We start from the raw sequence: 12,599 nt of genomic DNA, 5'->3' as shown, positions 1-12,599 counted from the left end.
TGCGGATTTGGGGATTTTTTTTCAGATTTTTTGGGGAATTTTTGGGGATTTTTCGGGGATTTTTGGGTTTTCGGGGTGACCGAGAGCATCGGGCTGAGCCCCGAGCAGGTCAAGAGGAGCCTCGAGAAATACGGACCCAATGGTGAGAAAAAATTCAATATTTTAAATTTTGGGCTGATTTGGGGAAAATTTGGGAAAATTTGGGGCAATTTTAGGAGGTCTAGGGAGAAAAAAGGGGATTTTTTTGGGATTTTTTTCTGATTTTTTTGGGGTTTTTTTCGGGTGATTTGGGAGATTTTAGAGGAGATTTGGGATTTGGGATTTTTTGGGATTTTTTGGGATTTTTTTCGGATTTTTGAGGGATTTTTGGGGATTTTTTGAGAATTTTTAGGGATTTTTTTAGGTATTTTTGGAGGAATTTTGGGACTTTTTTTGAGATTTTCTTTCCAGGTTTTTGGGGGATTTTAGGGAATTTTAGATTTGGGGATTTGGGGATTTTTGGGGATTTTTTCCCAGATTTTTTGGGGGATTTTTGGGGTTTTTGGGATATTTTGGGGTGATTTAGGGGATTTTACACAGGTTTTGAGATTCGGGGATTTGGGGATTTTTTAGGGAATTTTTGGATGAATTTTGGAGATTTTTTGGGCGATTTTTGGGGGTTTTTAGGGAATTTTAGGGCGGTTTTGAGATTTAGGGATTTTAGGGATTTTTGGATTTTTTCAGATTTTTTGGGGAATTTTTGGGGATTTTTCGGGGATTTTTGGGTTTTCGGGGTGACCGAGAGCGTCGGGCTGAGCCCCGAGCAGGTCAAGAGGAGCCTCGAGAAATACGGACCCAATGGTGAGAAAAAATTCAATATTTTAAATTTTGGGCTGATTTGGGGAAAATTTGGGAAAATTTGAGCTGATTTGGGGAGAAAAAATGGGATTTTTAGGGGATTTTTGGGGATTTTTAGGGGATTTTTGGGGATTTTTAGGGGAATTTTTGGGATTATTTTCTGATTTTTTTCTGTTTTTTCGGGTGATTTGGGAGATTTTAGAGGAGTTTTGGGATTTGGGATTTTTAGGGATTTTTAGGGATTTTTTGGGGATTTTTTTCAGATTTTTTGAGGGATTTTTGGGGATTTTTTGAGAATTTTTAGGGATTTTTTTAGGTATTTTTGGAGAAATTTTGGGATTATTTTGAGTTTTTTTCCTGGTTTTTGGGGTTTTTTTAGGGAATTTTAGGGAGGTTTTGAGATTTGGGGATTTTAGGGATTTTTTGGGATTTTTTTCAGATTTTTTAGGGAATTTTTGGGGATTTTTCGGGGATTTTTGGGTTTTCGGGGTGACCGAGAGCGTCGGGCTGAGCCCCGAGCAGGTCAAGAGGAGCCTCGAGAAATACGGACCCAATGGTGAGAAAAAGTTCAATATTTTAAATTTTGGGCTGATTTGGGGAAAATTTGGGAAAATTTGAGCTGATTTGGGGAGAAAAAATGGGATTTTTAGGGGATTTTTTGGGATTTTTAGGGGATTTTTGGGGATTATTTTCTGATTTTTTGTCTCTTTTTTTGGGTGATTTGGGAGATTTTAGAGGAGATTTGGGATTTGGGATTTTTTGGGATTTTTTGATTTTTGGATTTTTGGGGTTTTTGGGGGATTTTTAGGATTTTTTGAGGGGGATTTTGGGGATTTTTTTTTTTGGGAAATTTTTAGGGTTTTTGTGATTTGGAGGATTTTAGGGAAGTATTTGGGGATTTTGGGATTTTTGAGATTTTTCTTTTTTGGGGATTTTGGGGAGAATTTTAGGGATTTTTAGGTATTTTTGGGAGGTTTTTTCCAGGTTTTGGGGGATTTTAGGGGTTTTTTTGGGGATTTTTGGGGATTTTTTCCCAGATTTTTTGAGATTTTTGGGGTTTTTTGGGGGGATATTTTGGGGTGATTTAGGGGATTTTACACAGGTTTTGAGATTCGGGGATTTGGGGATTTTTTAGGGATTTTTTGGGATATTTTTCAGATTTTTTGGGAAAATTTTGGGGTGATTTGGAGGATTTTAGGGAGGTTTTGGGATTTGGGATTTTTAGGGATTTTTTGGGATTTTTTCCGATTTTTTCGGGACTTTTTGGGGAATTTCTCTGATTTTTTTCAGATTTTGGGGGGAATTTTGGGGTGATTCGGGAGATTTTAGAGAGGTTTTGGGATTTGAGATTTTTAGGGATTTTTTGGAGGAATTTTGGGATTTTTTTTTTGGCGATTTTTGGGGGATTTTGGGGGATTTTTTTTGGATTTTTTAAAGGTTTTTTTCAGATTTTTTTAGGGATTTTTTGGGGATTTTGGGGGTTTTAGGGAATCTTAGGGCAGTTTTGGGATTTGGGGATTTTAGGGATTTTTGGGGATTTTTTTTCAGATTTTTGAGGGAATTTTTGGGGATTTTTTGGGAATTTTTAGGGATTTTTTAAGGGCTTTTTTGGATGAATTTTGGGGATTTTTGGGGCGATTTTTTGGGGTTTTTAGGGGATTTTAGGGCGGTTTTGGGATTTGGGGATTTTAGGGATTTTTTGAGATTTTTTTTCCAGATTTTTTGGGGGATTTTTGGGGGGATTTTTTGGGGATTTTTAGGGAATTTTTGGGATTATTTTCTGATTTTTTGTGGGTTTTTTTGGGTGACTTGGGAGATTTTAGAGGAGATTTGGGATTTGGGATTTTTAGGATTTTTTGGGGATTTTTTTCAGATTTTTGGAGGGATTTTTGGGGATTTTTTGAGAATTTTGAGGGATTTTTTTGCACTTTTGGGGGATTTTTGGGGGATTTTTTTTTTGTTTTTAGGGAACTTTAGAGAGGTTTCAAGATTTGGGGATTTGGGGATTTTTGGGGGATTTTTTCAGATTTTTGGGGATTTTTTGGGGGGAATTTTTGGGGATTTTTTAATTTTGTGGGGATTTTTTTGGGATATTTTGGGGCGATTTGGGATTTTTTGGGACTTTTAGGGACTTTTTGGAGGAATTTTGGGATTTTTTTTGCATTTTTGGGGGAATTTTTAGGGAATTTTTAGGGATTTTTTGACATTTTGGGCATTTCCGAGCGTTTTTTGGGAATTTTTTGGGGCAATTTGGGGGATTTTGGGGATAGATTTGGTTTTTAGGATTTAGGAATTTTGGGGGGATTTTTTGGGGAATTTTTTCTGATTTTTTTTTTTTCGATTTTTTTCTGATTTTTTGAGGTTTTTTGGGGATTTTTGGGGATTTTTTTCAGGTTTTTTTAAGGAGCTTTTAGAGAAATTTGGGAATTTGGGATTTTTTGAGATTTTTGAGATTCTTTTTCAAATTTTCTGGGGTTTTTCCGGGGCTTTTGGGGGAATTTTTGGAGATTTTGGGGGATTTTTGGAAAATTTCAGGGATGGATTTGGGATTTTGGGGGAAATTTTGGGGATTTTTTTGATTTTGGGGGGGATTTTAGGAGATTTTGGAGAGGTTTTGGGATTTTTGAGGGAATTTTTTGGGGTATTTTTGAGGGGATTTTGGGGGATTTGGGATTCAGGAGAATTTGGGATTTTTAGGGAATTTTTTTCTGATTTTTTGGGGAAATTTTGGGGATTTTTTTTGGTGGGGGGGTTTGGGGGCGATTTTGGAAGTTTTGTGATGATTTTGGGAATTTTTTTGGAGGATTTTTGGGGTTTTCTTTGAGGATTTTGGAGAATTTGGGGGATTTGGGAATTTTTGGGGGGAAATTTGGGGAATTTTTTTGAGGATTTTGGGAATTTTTGGGGAATTTTGGGGGAATTTGGGGGTTTTTGGGGTTCTCTCTAACGTGCCCTTTTCTCCCCCCAGAGCTGCCGGCAGAGGAAGGTGAGTGACAAACCCAAAATGCCCCAAAAATGTCCCAAATTGTCCCAAAATACCCAAAAATGACCAAAAATTGATCCCAAAAGTCTCGAAAATGCCCAAAAATGCCCCTGAAATGTCCCCGAATGCCCGAAAAATGACCCAAAACGCCCCCAAAAGTCCCAAATTGTCCCCAAAAAGTCCCAAAAAAAGTCCTAAAAATGGAAAAAATAAAAAGCCCCAAAAATCCCCCCAAAATCCCCCCAAAAATCCCCCCAAAAATCCCCCAAAATGTCAAGAAAAATGTCCCAAAAAGTCTCCAGAAAGCCCCCAAAAGTCCCAAAAAACCCCAAATTTTCCCCAAAATCCCTGAAAAGCCCCTGAAGAACTCCCAAAATTTTAAAAATCCCCCAAAAATCCATAAAAATCCCCCAAAAACTCCATTAAAATTCCCAGATTTTCCCAAATTTCCCAATTTTCCCCAAATTCCTGATTTTTCCCCCAAAATTCCCAAATTTCCCCCCCAAAAAGTCCCAAAAATCCCCAAAAAACCCCTAAAAAGATAGCATCAAATGCTCCAAAAATCCCAAAAAGTCCCCAAAAATCCCCAAAAATCCCCCAAATTCCCAAATTTCCCCCAAAATCCCCGATTTTCCCAAACTTCCCAAATTTCCCTCCAAAAATCCCCAAAACCCCCTAAAAATCACATAAAATGCTCCAAAAATCCCCAAAAATGTCCCCAAAAAATCCCCAAAATTCCCAAATTTCCCCCAAAATTCCCAATTTTCCCAAAATTCCCAAATTTTCCCCCAAAATTCCAGAATTTTCTCCCAAAAATCCCCAAAACCCCCTAAAAAACCAGCATAAAACATTCCAAAAGTCCCCAAAAAAGTCCCCAAAAAATCCCTAAAATCCCCCAATTTTCCCCCAAAATTCCCGAACTTTCTCCCCCAAAATCCCCGAATTTCCCCCAAAAAACCCCCAAAAAAACCCTAAAAAAAAGAAAATCCCAAATGTTCCAAAAAAAATCCCCCAAAAATCCCCAAAATTCCCGAATTTCCCCCCCAAAATCCCCAAAAATGTCCCAAAAATCCCCAGAATTCCCAAATTTCCCCCAAAATTCCCGATTTTCCCAAAAATCCTGAATTTTCCCCCCAAAATCCCCAAAAATGTCCCAAAAAATCCCCAAAATTCCCAAATTTTCCCCCAAAATTCCCGAATTTTCTCCCAAAATTAGCCCCAAAAATCCCCCAAAAAAACCCTAAAAAAAAAGCAATAAATGTTCCAAAAATATCCCCAAAAATCCCTAAAATTCCCAATTTTTCCCCCAAAATCCCCAATTTTCCCAAAATCCCCAATCCCCAATTCCCAAATTTTCCCCAAAAAAATCCCCAAAAACCCCTAAAAATCACATAAAACGCTCCAAAAATCCCAGAAAAGTCCCCAAAAAATCCCCAAAACTCCGAATTTCCCCCCAAAATCCCCAAATTTTTCCCCCAAAATTCCCAATTTTCCCAAAATCCCCGAATTTTTCCCCCAAAAATCCCCAAATACCCTTCCCAAAAATGTACAAAATCCCCAAAAATGTCCCCCAAAAAGTCCCAGAAAAATCCCTAAAATCCCCAAATTTTCCCCCCAAATTCCCAATTTTCCCCCAAAATTCCCAGATTTTCCCCCTAAAATTCCCGAATTTTCTCCCAAAATTAGCCCCAAAAATCCCCAAAAATGTCCCAAAAAAACCAAAATACAAACACCCCCAAATCCCCATTTCCCAAAATTCCCAAAATTCCCTAAAATCCCCAAAAAATCCCCCCCAAAAATATCGCATAATCCCCAAAACTTCCCTAAAATTTCCCAAAAAATCCCCAAAATTTCCCCCAAAAATCCCAAATATTTCCCCAAAATCCCCAAAATTTCCCCCAAAAAATCCCCAAAATTCCCAAATTTCCCCCAAAATTCCCAAATTTCCCCCAAAATTCCCAAATTTTCTCCAAAAATTCCCGAATTTTCTCCCATAATTAGCCCCAAAAATCAAAAAAAAGTCCCCAAAAAATCCCCAGAATTCCCGAATTTTTCCCCCAAAATTCCCAAATTTTCTCCCAAAATTCCTGATTTTCGCAAAATCCCTGAATTTTCTCCCCAAATTAGCCTCAAAAATTCCCCCAAAAAATCCCCAAAAATCCCGAATTTTCCCCCAAAACTCCCAATTTTCCCAAATTCCCTAAATTTTCCCTCAAAATCCACAGATTTTCCCCCACAAAGCCCCAAAAAAGTCCCCAAAATCCCCGAAAAAAACCTTAAAAAATAGCTTCAAATGCTCCAAAAATCCCCAAAAATGTCCCAAAAAATCCCCAGAATTCCCAGATTTCCCCTCAAAATTCCCGATTTTCCCAAAATTCCCGATTTTTCTCCCAAAATTCCCGAATTTCCCCCCAAAATTCCCAATTTCCCCCCAATTCCCAAATTTTCCCCCTAAAATTCCCAAATTTTCTCCCAAAATTAGCCCCAAAAATCCCCCCAAAAATCCCCCAAAATCCCAAATAATTTCCCCCCAAAATCCCCAAATTTTCCCAAAATCCCCGAATTTCGCCCCGAATTCCGCAGGCAAGTCCATCTGGGAGTTGGTGGTCGAGCAGTTCGAGGATCTCCTGGTGCGGATTCTGCTCCTGGCCGCCTGCATCTCCTTCGTGAGTCCCCGAAACCCCAAAACGCCAAAAACCCCAAAAACGGCCCCAAAAATCCCAAAAATCCCACGCCCCAAATCCCAAAAAGCCCCCCAAAACCCAAAAGGTAAAACGGCCCCAAAAATCCCCAAAACCCCCAAAATGGCCCCAAACGCCCCAAAACCCCAAAACGGCCCCAAAACGGCCCCAAAAATCCCAAAAATCCCAAAACGGCCCCAAAAACCCCCAAAACGGCCCCAAAAATCCCAAAATCCCAAACGCCCCAAAAGCCCAAAATCCAAAACGCCCCAAAGCCCCAAACAAAACCCCAAAACAATCCCAAAACGCCCCAAAATCCCCAAAACCCCAAAAATCCCAAAAATCCCAAAACGGCCCCAAACGCCCCAAAATGGCCCCAAAATCCCAAAACGCCCCCAAACGCCCCAAGCCCAAAGGGCCCCAAAAGGGCCCCAAAAGCCCCAAAATCCCAAAAACGGCCCCAAAACGGCCCCAAAAACCCCAAAAACGCCCCCAAATCCCCAAAATCCCAAACGCCCCCAAAACGCCCCAAACGGCCCCCAAAACCCAAAACCCAAAGCCCCAACAAGGCCCCAACCCAAGCCCCCAGCCCCAAACCCCAAGGCCCCAAACCCCCAGCCCCAACAAACCCCAAACCCAGCCCCAGCCCCAAAAACCAAAACCAAACCCCACCCCAAAGCCCCAAAAATCCCAAAAGCCCCAAAATCCCAATCAAAACCCAGCCCCAAGCCCCAAAGCCCCATAACCCCAACCCACCCCGCCCACGCCCCAAAAATCCCAAAACGGCCCCCAAAAATCCCAAAAACCGCCCCAAGAAACGAAAATCCCAAAAGGCCCCAAAACGCCCCTAAAAATGCCCAAAAACCAAAAGCCCAAAAAAGCCCCAAAAGCCCAAAAAAAACGGCCCCAATTTAAAGCAATCCCAAAAATCCCAAACGCCCCAAAAGCCCCCAAAACCCCAAAAATCCCAAAAATCCCAAAACGGCCCCAAAAACCCCAAAAATCCCAAAATGGCCCCAAAAATCCCAAAAACCCCCAAAACAGCCCCAAAACATCCCCAGAAGTTTGGGAACCCCAAAATCAAAAATTTGGCCCCCAAATTGGTAAATGGGTTTTGGGAAAATTTTCTGTGGTTTTTTTATTTCCAATTCCGGTTTCTGAAACCTTTTTTGGGGAAAATTATTTTTTATTTGGGGAAATTTTGCCCCAACCTTTTATTTTGTTTTATTTTGGGGGGATTTGGGAAATTTTGGGGATTTTTGGGGATTTTTGGGGATTTTTGGGGAATTTTTGGGGAAAATTTGGGGTTTTGGGGGGAAAAAATTGAATTTTTTTTCATTTTTTTGGTGGATTTTTTGGGGGAATTTTTGGGATTTATTTTTGGTTTTTTGGGATTTCTTTGTGGGAATTTTGGGGGGAAATTTTGGGAATTTTTGGGGAAATTTCTGAGATTTTTGGGGGATTTTTTTGGGGGATTTATTTTTATTTTGGGGAAATTTTTTACGAATTTTATTTTATTTTATTTTGGGGGATTTGGGGGAATTTTTTGGGAATTTTGGGGAAAATTTGGGGTTTTGGGGGGAAAAATTTGAATTTTATTTCATTTTTTGGTGGATTTTTTGGGGGAATTTTTGGGATTTATTTTTGGTTTTTGGGGTTTTTTTTTGTGGGAATTTTTGGGGATTTTTTGGGATTTATTTTTATTTTTGGTTTTTGGGGGTTTTTTTGTGGGAATTTTGTGGGAATTTTGGGGGGGATTTTTGGGAATTTTTGGGGAAATTTCTGAGATTTTTGGGGGATTTTTTGGGGATTTATTTTTATTTTGGGGAAATTTTTTGCGAATTTTATTTTGGTTTATTTTGGGGAATTGGGGGAATTTTTTGGGGAATTTTTTGGGGAAAATTTGGGGCTTTGGCGGGAAAAAAATTGATTTTTTTTCCCTTTTTTTTTGGTGGATTTTTTGGGGAAATTTTTTGATTTATTTTTATTTTTGGGGTTTTTTTGGGGGTTTTTTTTGTAGGATTTTTGGGGAATTTGGGGGGGAAATTTTGGGGGAATTTGGGGATTTTTTGGGGAATTTTCGGGACGTTCCCCAAGGTGCTGGCGTGGTTCGAGGAGGGCGAGGAAACCATCACGGCCTTCGTCGAGCCCTTCGTCATCCTCCTCATCCTCATCGCCAACGCCGTGGTCGGCGTCTGGCAGGTGGGGGCGGCGCGGGGGTTTGGGGGCGATTTGGGGGATTTTGGGGACATTTTGGGATTTAGGGGATTTGGGGACATTTGGAGACTTTGGGGGTTTGGGGACATCGAGGGGATTTGGGGGCGATTTGGGGGGATTTTGGGGATTTAGAGGATTTGGGGACATCAAGGAGATTTGGGGACATTTGGGGACTTTGGGGATTTGGGGACATTTTGGGGGATTTTGGGATTTTGGGGGTTTTGGGGACATTTTGGGGGATTTGGGGACATTTGGGGGTTTTAGGGGATTTGGGGACATTTTGGGGGATTTGGGGACATTTGGGGATTTAGAGGATTTGGGGACATTTTGGAGGATTTGGGGACATTTGGGGATTTAGAGGATTTGGGGACATTTTGGAGGATTTGGGGACATTTGGGGATTTGGGGACATTTTAGGGGATTTGGGGACGTTTTGGGGGTTTGGGGATTTTGGAGGATTTGGGGACATTTGGGGACATTTGGGGACTTTGTGGATTTGGGGACATTTTGGGGGATTTGGGGACATTTTGGGGACATTTTGGGATTTAGGGGATTTGGGGACATTTGGAGACTTTGGGGGTTTTGGGGGACTTTGGGGATTTGGGGACATTTTGGGGATTTGGGGGCATTTTGGGATTTAGGGGTTTTGGGGACATTTTGGGGGATTTTGGGATTTTGGGGGGTTTTGGGATTTTTGGGGGAGTTTGGGGACATCAGGGAGATTTGGGGACATTTTGGGGATTTGGGGACGTTTTGAGGCATTGGGGGCATTTTGGGATTTAGGGGTTTTGGGGACATTTTGGGGACATTTGGGGGTTTTGGGATTTTGGAGGATTTGGGGACATTTGGGGATTTAGAGGATTTGGGGACATTGAGGAGATTTGGAGACATTTGGGGACATTTTGGGGACATTTTGGGGATTTTGGGGACATTTGGGGACTTTGGGGGTTTGGGGACATTGAGGGGATTTGGGGACATTTCGGGGGATTTGGAGACTTTGAGGATTTGGGGATTTGGAGGAATTTTGGGGACATCTGGGGACACTTGGGGACATTTCGGGGAGGTTTGGTGTCCCTTGAGGTCTCTCTGATGTCCCCGTGTGCTGTCCCCAACAATGTCCCCAACGCCCCCCGTGCTGTCCCTGTGCTGTCCCAAACGTGTCCCCAAAGTCCTCAATGTGTCCCCAATGTCCCAAACGTGTCCCCCAAATGTCCCCAAATGTCCCCCATGGCCCCAAATGTCCCCAAATGTCCCCAAATGTCCCAAACGTGTCCCCAATGTCCCCAAATGTCCCAAACGTGTCCCCCAAATGTCCCCAAATGTCCCCAAATGTCCCAAACGTGTCCCCAATGTCCCCCATGGCCCCAAATGTCCCCAATGTCCTCAATGTGTCCCCAATGACCCAAACGTGTCCCCCAAGTGTCCCCAATGTCCCCGCTGTCCCCCCAGGAGCGGAACGCCGAGAACGCCATCGAGGCGCTCAAGGAGTGTCCCCAATGTCCCCAGTGTGTCCCCAATGTCCCCAATGTCCCCAGTGTGTCCCCAGTGTGTCCCCGATGTCCCCAATGTCCCCAGTGTGTCCCCAATGTCCCCAATGTCCCCAATGTCCCCAATGTGTCCCCAGTGTGTCCCCAATGTGTCCCCAATGCCCCCAATGTGTCCCCAATGTCCCCCCAGGAGCGGAACGCCGAGAACGCCATCGAGGCGCTCAAGGAGTGTCCCCAATGTCCCCAGTGTGTCCCCAATGTCCCCAATGTCCCCAATGTCCCCGATGTGTCCCCAATGTCCCCAAATGTCCCCCCAGGAGCGGAACGCCGAGAACGCCATCGAGGCGCTCAAGGAGTGTCCCCAATGTCCCCAGTGTCCCCAATGTCCCCAATGTCCCCAATGTCCCCAATGTCCCCAATGTCCCCAAATGTCCCTTTAGGAGCGGAACGCCGAGAACGCCATCGAGGCGCTCAAGGAGTACGAGCCCGAGATGGGCAAGGTGTACCGCAGCGACCGCAAGGCCGTGCAGAGGATCAAGGCCAGGGACCTGGTGCCCGGGGACATCGCCGAGGTGGCAGGTGGGGACACTGGGGACACTCAGGGGTTAAAGGGACACTGGGGACACGGGGGACACTGGGGACATTGGGGACAATGGGGACATTGGGGGGTTAAAGGGACACTGGGGACACTGGGGACACTCAGGGGTTAAAGGGACACTGGGGACACTGGGGACACTCAGGGACATTGGGGTCATTGGGGTCATTGGGGACATTGGGGACATTGGGGTCACTCAGGGGTCATTTGGGACACTGGGGACATTGGGGACACTGGGGACACTGGGGACACTGGGGACACTGGGGACACAGGGGTCACTGGGGACATTGGGGACACTGAGGGGTTAAAGGGACACTGGGGACACTGGGGACACTCAGGGGTTAAAGGGACACTGGGGACACTGGGGACACTCAGGGACATTGGGGTCATTGGGGTCATTGGGGTCATTGGGGACATTGGGGACATTGGGGACACTGGGGTCACTCAGGGGTCATTTGGGACACTGGGGACATTGGGGACACAGGGGTTAAAGGGACATTGGGGACATTGGGGGGTTAAAGGGACACTGGGGACATTGGGGACACTGGGAGGACACTGGGGACATTGGGGACATTGGGGTCACTCAGGGGTCATTTGGGACATTGGGGACATTGGGGTCACTCAAGGACACTGGGGTCACTGAGGTCACTCAGGGGTCACTCAGGGGTCACTCAGGGGTCATTGGGGACATTGGGGGCACACGGAGCCTTCAGCTCCCAGTAACTCCCAGTAACCCCTCCCAGTCCCTCCCAGTTTCTCCCAGTTCATCCCAGTTTGTCCCAGTTTGCCCCAGTCCCCTCCCAGTTTGTCCCAGTTTGTCCCAGTTTATCCCAGTTTGTCCCAGTTTGTCCCAGTTTGCCCCAATCCCCTCCCAGTCCCTCCCAGTCCCTCCCAGTTTGTCCCAGTTTGTCCCAGTTTGCCCCAGTCCCCTCCCCAATCCCTCCCAGTTTGCCCCAGTTTGCCCCAGTCCCTCCCAGTTTGCCCCAGTCTGTCCCAGTACAAACCCGCCCGGCCCCGCTCTGTTCCCAGTTGGGGACAAGGTCCCGGCCGACATCCGGATCATCTCCATCAAATCCACCACGCTGCGCGTCGACCAGTCCATCCTCACTGGTTTGTACTGGTTTGTACTGGTTCGGGGCCAGGAGGGGGCGGGGAGGGACTGGGATGGACTGGGATGGACTGGGATGTACTGGGAATGGACTGGGATGGACTGGGAGGGACTGGGAGGGACTGGGAATGGACTGGGAGGGACTGGGATGGACTGGGATGGACTGGGATGGACTGGGAGGGACTGGGAGGGACTGGGAGGGACTGGGAATGGACTGGGACAAACTGGGAGGGACTGGGAGGGACTGGGAGGGGATTAAAGGGTTAAAAATGGGGGAAATTTAGAGGTTTTTTATACTGGTTTGTACTGGTCCATACTGGTTTATATTGGTCCAAACTGGTTTATACTGGTTTATACTGGTTCAGACCAGTCCATACTGGTCCGTACTGGTTTATACCGGTTTCTATGGATTTCTATGGGGATTTTTGGGTCCAAACTGGTTTCAACCGGTCCATACTGGTTTGTACCGGTCCATACTGGTCTGTACTGGTCTGTACTGGTCCATACTGGTTTATACCTGTCCATAGTGGTCTGTACTGGTCTGTACTGGTTTATACTGGTTTCTATGGATTTCTATGGGGATTTTTGGGTTCATACTGGTTTGTACCGGTCCATGCTGGTTTTTACTGGTTTATACTGGTTCAGACCAGTCCAAACTGGTTCAGACCAGTCCATGCTGGTTTACACCGTCC

General features: G+C 44.6%; 1 protein-coding gene across 1 annotated transcript in view; it reads left to right on the top strand.

The window, feature by feature from the left end:
• The window catches only part of ATP2A1 (ATPase sarcoplasmic/endoplasmic reticulum Ca2+ transporting 1), a 34,333-nt gene that overhangs the window by 594 nt on the left and 21,140 nt on the right, over positions 1-12,599 (top strand). Inside the window, 5 exon segments of the mRNA XM_030970507.1 lie at positions 3,806-3,823; positions 6,404-6,486; positions 8,599-8,703; positions 10,645-10,783; positions 11,829-11,909. Coding sequence (XP_030826367.1) covers positions 3,806-3,823; positions 6,404-6,486; positions 8,599-8,703; positions 10,645-10,783; positions 11,829-11,909 — 426 coding nt within the window.

Source organism: Camarhynchus parvulus, unplaced genomic scaffold, assembly GCF_901933205.1.
Source record: "Camarhynchus parvulus unplaced genomic scaffold, STF_HiC, whole genome shotgun sequence".
In the NCBI taxonomy this organism is placed as follows: Eukaryota; Metazoa; Chordata; class Aves; order Passeriformes; family Thraupidae; genus Camarhynchus; species Camarhynchus parvulus.
The sequence above is the reverse complement of the archived record's forward strand: the minus strand, read 5'-3'. Positions and strand labels throughout refer to the sequence as shown.